Below are 7,307 nucleotides of genomic sequence, written 5' to 3'. Positions count from 1 at the left end.
AGCAAAACATGAAAAGGCTTTTCTGGTGTTTATAGGTTCTACTATTTTCAGATAATGTGTTTTCGTGTATATGATCTACATGCTTATTTTTATTTAACTTGTAGAGATATTCGAATCTCCCCTAGCATCCTCTCCCCTTGGGCCAATTACTTACAAAAAATAAATAAATAAATAAACTTGTTGAGATACTGATTCTCCCACATTGTTGGTCTGCTTTGTCCTGCTTCATTTTTGTGGTATCTAAGGAGACAAATCACAAAAAATTCGACTAGAATTTTGCAAGATTTCTACGCCAACTGGCGCTACCCCACCTCACCCCCCTCCACTCCTGCTTATAAAGAGAAGGTGCATTGCCACCTCTTTGCACATAGAAAAATCCCCTTGACTTGAGTCTTCTCCCTTGACTATCTATCTCTTCAAACCTCTCTCATTTCTTGCACTCACTCTAAGCTTCACCCTCCTAAGCAATGGCATCCAGTTCCATGTCCTCCCACAGCTCTGACACGTGGACTGCCAAGGACAACAAGGCCTTTGAGAGGGCTCTGGCTGTGTATGATAAGGACACCCCCGACCGTTGGTACAATGTCGCCAAAGCCGTTGGTGGGAAAACTCCTGAAGAGGTGAAGAGGCGCTATGAAGAACTCGTGGAGGATGTCAAGCGTATTGAGGCTGGCCGCGTGCCCTTCCCCAAATACAAGCCAACTCAGGGAAATGATGAGGACAAGAGGTACTATATATATATACTTCAACCCCTTCCTTCTATATATATATATATATTCCTACCTTATTCTATAATATTTCTTTTCCCAATGCAAATTCATCGTCTAAAATCCTTAACAAGTAACCAAGCAGAAGATAATAACACTACCTCTTAACTTTTATTTGGATTCTCTTATCACTTCTTGTTAAAAAATGTCTTGAAAGTATCATTTCATGGGTGAGTGCCACCACTTTTGTTAGAAGTTTTTCTTACAAATCGATATGATAGTAATTTTTTATAATCACATGTGAGTTTGTATGGAAATTATAATAAAACTTTATCATGGACCCAAAAAAAAAATATTTTTCTCTGTTGGCGGATCAAAATCATCACTTTCCTTGCTTTTCAAAGGCAAAATTGCTTTCTTTGACCACCCAAAGCAAGTATTTCCAAATTGCTCAGTCAATGGACAATATCTTGTCCACGTTTACACGGAATCCGCATATATTCAAATCAAATATTAAATCTATAAAGACATATTAAACATGCATGGCTCATATACTCTAGCTGCACTCGTGGACAAGGTGCCTTCTACTACTACTATCCACGTGCCTTAAATGTTTGTTTCATAAACTCTGTGCACTCTGCTCTCAACAACATGACACGTAAATTAAACCCCGCCCTTCCCACCAAAAAAGAGTTTTTCTTTTTGTTAAGCCTAGTTTTTGTGGAATTTTCCTCTTATTTGCAGGATGAGAAACCTGAGGCTCCACTGAAAAACAACCGCCATGGCAGCAACAATAAAGAATAAATGGCGCTGCTCTTGCTAATATTTGACTTTCTTGTAATTGCAAATGGATCACGAATGAGTGATTGTAATTTCAGTTTCATGTCCTTCAGTTCTAGTTTATCACCTATTGTAGTTCCTATTCCACCGTAATTATATCAGTGCAGTGCAGTGCAATGAAAAATATATATAAATAAAAATAATAGCACGTATTTTATTCAATAGATCTGAGAAATCTCCTTTCCATTTCACTCAAAATGAACAGGATCCTATTCCTAATCCTAGCAAGACCTCTTGAATCTTGACCAATTCATTATAGCAGAAAATATAATCCAAATATGTCATTAAATTGAAAGAAAGAAAGAAAGAAAGAAACTAAAAAGCAATCTAGATCAGAGTTTGAGATTTGAAAATTTCTGACCTCGTCGGCCCTTGGAGATCAGTGATTGGCTTTAGAATTCTCCTGAATTGAATCAACGCGAAGCAGGTTGAAGAGAGGGGGAGAGAATGAGGGACACAACAAGAGAACGGGGGCAGTGAAGACCGAAGAGGCGGGAATTATTGCTTTAAAAAAGTCCTTTAAATTCTTTGGCCGATTAACGTTTCGATGACTCGACGACGTTTCGCGTGATCAAATTCTTCCGCATGGCAAAAGAAACGTACACCACCTCCAATTATTTTTTGTGATAAAGTGATGCTAAGAATATTACATCTTTTATTATATATTTTTTTTTCTTTTTACAAATTGATGTAGTAATTTATAATTAGTACAATGACTTGTCAATATAATTAATTACTAACTGACTTTTAATTATTCACATCAATTTGTACGGAACGTTATAGTAAAAATTATAGTATTCTTATCATTTTCCTTACTAAATTGGTTAATTAAGATTTTTTTTTTATTTTTATCTAATTTAATTAAGATATTCTTGGATCATGAAAAGTATATACTTTCTTCATTTCCTTGTGGAAAAAATCTTTGATACATCACATAGAGTTTCATCCAATTTTTTTTTTTTTATTATTATTCTTTTTACATTTCATTTTTTTTTCTTTTTTCGGCTCTCTTTATATTCAATACGATCAGGAACGGAAACAATTCTCTAGCAAACTACAAAAAGTTTCACACCCATAATGTGTTTAGAGAGAATGATTAACGAAACTTTTGAGATAAGCGATGATTTAATAAAATAAAAATTTCAACAATTTTGTCATTTAAATTGTTAGCAATTTTGACAACAAATTATTAGGAATCGATATTGAATTTAACGTGATATCATAATAAATTTTTTTTTACTCCAACTCTCACTCTTAATGGCTAGTATTAGACTACTAGCTAGTAGATCGAGTTGATATATATATATATTGTCCACCATGTCCTCTCGTATAGGCAAAGGCAACGACTTACACCAAGAAAATAAAAACCTTGCAATTCGTAGAAGCTTTGGATCCTTGGTGGTGAAAAGAAAAAAGAAAAGTGCATCTTGATATAAGTTTCCATGTATTCAACCCAAAAAGTCAACAAATTTAAGCTTAATGCGGTACGATGATTTGGCCGGCTTAAGATTAAGTGGGCCGAAGCCAATCGTGGTTACTTGATAATTACTTAATTAGGTTGGTTGTTCAACAACCTCCCTCTGTATACGAGATGCATGTGGCATTGAGGACTCATATTCAAGGCAGCCAATTGGTAATAAATATAAATAAATACAGGTAAGGAAACCTCAAAATATCTTCCACCTACCTCCAAAAACATAAAAGAAGGAAAAGAGATAAGTTTATAGGTTAAGTACACTTAACCCTTTTAAATTACCATTTCAATGATAATCTACCTTTTAAATTATCAATTGTGATAATTTATTCTCAAAACTATCAAAACAATGACAATGTATCTCTAATTTTAACAAAATAACGAAATTACTCTTACTAAAATAAAGACAAAAATACTAAAATTTAATTTTTTTTTCAAATTTTAAGAGTATTTTTGTCTTATTAAAAATTATATAGGGGTAATTTTGTCATTTTGCTAGTATTAGAGGGTAAATTGTCATGATAGTTTTAGAAGTAGATTATCATTGAAGTGATAATTTAAGGGAGTTATACATATATAAAGCCTAATTGGGGTCATATGTTAAAGTACACAAAGAATCGGATGAAGCCTTGGGTCCATCACAAAAAGAATAAAATAAAAAATAAAAAAATGAAGCCTAATTGGGATAATATGTTAAAATACACAAAGAAAGCCAAGCGAATTGTAATGCTAAAAATATTACAACTTTTATTATCACTCTTTTACGAATTGACATGATAGTCCATGTGATACTTACTATGTCAGCCACTAAAATATGGACTCTCACGTGAGAGCTCACATGTCACTTAACACATTTATAAACCGACTAGTCAGTTTACATTATACTTATCATATCAGTTACTAAATTGCAAACTATCACATAATAGTCCAAATAACACTTGTTTCCATAAAATATGAATTGCCACGGAAGCTTATATGGGGTTATAGTAAAAATTAGAGTACCGAATTCGGCAAATAATTGCCCTCATAAGCAAATCAACTCCTGAAAGGTAGTTACCGGAGCATTGGGGAGCAAGAGAATTGAACCGTCATCTGTAGATAGTACTTGGACAAGCAGTCTCAAGACATGTTCCTCTTTCTCTCCCTACTGAATCTTCCTTTGAATAGTGAGAAAGACACTCCTTGATAGTTTTTGTTGGCCTATTTTTTGTAGAGGCATGGGTTTTATTTTCTTCTTGTATTTGCTTTGGTTCCTTTGTGTTTTCTGTTTACATTCTCATCCTAAAAAAACAGTAGCCACAAGAAGCCCGACAAAGTTTGCACATGGTAGACCGATAATCTTGTTAAAAATAAGTTATCATTTGAAAATTGAAGACTTGAAGTACTGGATCTTGCCAACTTCTTAGCAGTCTTATATTGGTTTAGAAGAAATGCTGTGGTACATGGGGGTGTTTTTTCCCATCCTAATCAAGTGCTCCGTGAAACTAGGGACTCCTTAGTGACTTCCAAAGACAAAACTCACATGATTATGAGGAGAGGGGGCATTCTCAGGTAAAACAAACTGTTCAATGGAAGCCGCCACCCTATAATAGGATTAAGATCAACTACGATGCAGCGGTGGACAAGAAACATGGATGTATAGGTCTGGGGATGATAGCCCGTGATGGTTCTGGCTGGGTGATGGCAGCTTGAAGCACCACGCACACTAGCGTAGCAGAACCTGTCATGGCCGAATTAGCACAAGCAGCACTCTACGCTATGATTTTCAGCCAGGAGATGGGCTTTACAAACATTATTCTTGAAGATGTGCTGCAAATTGTGAAAGCAGTAAACTCAAATATGCCAAACAACAACTGCTATGGACACTTTGTGGAAGGGATTCAAACAGGCTTGTGCCACTTTCAGACTTCTAGTTTTACTCATGTAATGCGGGATGCCAATATGCTACCCACGGGTTAGCAAAAGAGGCTACCAACCATGTCATAGATAAAACTTGGATGGGACAAATTCCACCCAGCATCAATGGTATTGTCAGTCAGTCGGGAGATCACTTTCCCCACTGTGATCTTTTTTGATCTTTTCTCATATTATCAATAAAAGAAGAATTTGTTCAAAAAAAAATATATAGCAGACCGGATTCAAATTGGACTAATCCCAATCCACCTCAGTAGAGTTCGACTCCAAGCCCATCCGACAGAGTCCGGCTTCCTACCTAGTACCTCCTAATTGTTGAGCCACCAACAGGTCACAACTAAGAGGTTTCATGGCTTTCCAACAACGGGGCATGCTGTCATATGAACCATGACCTAATTGATCATCACCTATAACTAAGGCAATCCCCACATGACTCAGACCACAAACTTATCTACTATGCAAAGCTGCAAAACACACATTGACATAGACCTATGAATGATGAAATCCATTCATCTGAAATCCAATTTGGGATAGTCAAAGAAACTTACTCATATTTAACATCCAAGCAGGATTAGTTTACCCAAGTCAAAATTCTAACAAGAAACATAGCCTAGTATTATTATCCATGGAGAAAATCATGGTCTAAAACTAGATATAAAGCTGTCACCAAAGAAGGGGAGACATTCTAGTCTGACACTGTTGTTTGGAGGGGCAGAGAGCTTTCAACTCCCTTAGATTCTGAACTCCTTTCTGCAACAATCTTTGACATTCCAAACATCTGAAATTGAATTTGAGCTACACAATCAGTAACAAGTACAAAAAGGCAAGGCAATGAAAAAACATAAGCTTGTGGAATAGAAGAAGTAGCATAGAAGTTAAAAGATGGAAGCACCTTCTGTATAGTCTTCTTGAAGCAAGTTTTGTGTTCATCCATAGATGCATGCACAAACTCATCAATGTGCTCCTTCAAATCCTCCAAGAATGTGGCTTCCTCATTCTTCTTCTTTCGACATGAAGCCATTGGTGGGGTTGCAGCAGCAGGTGAAGACTGTTTTTCACTTTTTTGTGCTTCCATCCTTAGTTACCTGATACAGAAGTTACTCCGTATGAGCATTAAGCTTAGTAAAAGAGTCTGATGAGATGAAATCAGCAGCTGTGCTTACTAACTATCCATCACTTGAAACTCCATCAAAGCCATGTCAAGCCACCTGATTCTTTTTAGTCATTCAAATTTAAAAACAGCACAGAAAACCTTGCAAATCCACTCACCAAAATATCACTCCATAATTCAGAATAATCTCAATAATACACACTGCATGAAAATCAAGTTGTGAAAACAGAACCGCTTTACATACAAATAAGTCATCCTGCTATGCGCATACAGGCTAAATTTCGAGGAAAATACACTTAGCCCCCTAAACTTACGCCCATTAGGCACTTAGATCATCAAACTTTAAAAAGTGACGCTCGATTCCCTCTAACTACAACTCCATTACTGTCAATACCTACATGTATTTTTTAACATAAACTGCCGAAAATGCTCCTTTTTATAAGTTACAGTTTTCTTTTTTTTCCTTTTTCAGTCCGTTTGTTTGAAGTTTTTTTAAGTTGAGATAGGACACCAATGGTCTGTAACTTATAACCCACATGTTCCTAGTACCAGTACAGCTAGGGGTGGGTATCGGTTCAGTTCGAAAAAGTCATTTTCGATCTGTTAATCGAAATTGTCGGTTAAATCGGTATGCGGTTAATAAGAATATAAGATGCAAAAAACTTAATCAAACAACAATCAATCTTCTGAAGAAAAAAAAAAAAAGCCAATGAATGCACCCCATGCACCCAGCATATACATCATACCTAAAGGTCCTAAACAACCAAAACCTGACACAAACAGAGAAGAAAAACAATGACCCAACAGCAATACAAATTTCAAGAATAATTACAGCAATTAGCAAATGCTTATCCAAAAGAAGAAAATTTATTTGCAGGAAAAATCAAGTAGCGTAAATCAGATCAAGGTTGCGTAAAAAACTAAAAATCTATCATTTTCATTCCTAAGTATTCCTAAATCCTAATAATATAAACAAACTCGAAAATAAATGCAAAATCAAAGAATCAAGTGTTCAAAATCAAAGAATCAAAATCTAAACCCTCAATTAGTTCAAAAAATAAAAATCAAAGAAAATGAAGTAACTCGAAAAATCTGTACCTGAAAAGACGAGAGAAAGATACGACGGCTTGCCGCTTGCAACGAGAAAGCGAGGGAGACGACGATGAAGTTAAGCCACCGGACACGACGGGAGACGAGAGAGAGAGAGAGAGACGACGGCTCGCCGCTTGCAACGAGAAAGCGAGAGAGAGAGTCGACAGAC

General features: G+C 35.9%; 2 protein-coding genes across 2 annotated transcripts; one reads left to right on the top strand and one right to left on the bottom strand.

Moving 5' to 3' along the window:
- The first annotated feature begins 221 nt into the window (after positions 1 to 221).
- On the top strand, positions 222 to 1,691 carry LOC132167122 (protein RADIALIS-like 2). The gene is made up of 2 exons (XM_059578021.2): positions 222 to 727; positions 1,452 to 1,691. The coding sequence occupies exons 1-2, from the start codon at positions 468 to 470 to the stop codon at positions 1,474 to 1,476; spliced, it is 285 nt and encodes a 94-aa protein (XP_059434004.1). The 5' UTR covers positions 222 to 467; the 3' UTR covers positions 1,477 to 1,691.
- A 3,728-nt stretch (positions 1,692 to 5,419) lies between these two features.
- On the bottom strand, positions 5,420 to 7,307 carry LOC132165819 (uncharacterized). The gene is made up of 3 exons (XM_059576505.2): positions 7,145 to 7,307; positions 5,828 to 6,020; positions 5,420 to 5,713 (listed from the first exon to the last, which is right to left on the bottom strand). Exons 2-3 carry the CDS (start codon positions 6,008 to 6,010, stop codon positions 5,621 to 5,623), a joined length of 276 nt encoding a protein of 91 aa, XP_059432488.1. The 5' UTR covers positions 6,011 to 6,020; positions 7,145 to 7,307; the 3' UTR covers positions 5,420 to 5,620.

This window comes from Corylus avellana, chromosome 2 (genome assembly GCF_965113065.1).
Source record: "Corylus avellana chromosome 2, dhCorAvel1.hap1.2, whole genome shotgun sequence".
Classification (NCBI taxonomy): domain Eukaryota; kingdom Viridiplantae; phylum Streptophyta; class Magnoliopsida; order Fagales; family Betulaceae; genus Corylus; species Corylus avellana.
The sequence above is the reverse complement of the archived record's forward strand: the minus strand, read 5'-3'. Positions and strand labels throughout refer to the sequence as shown.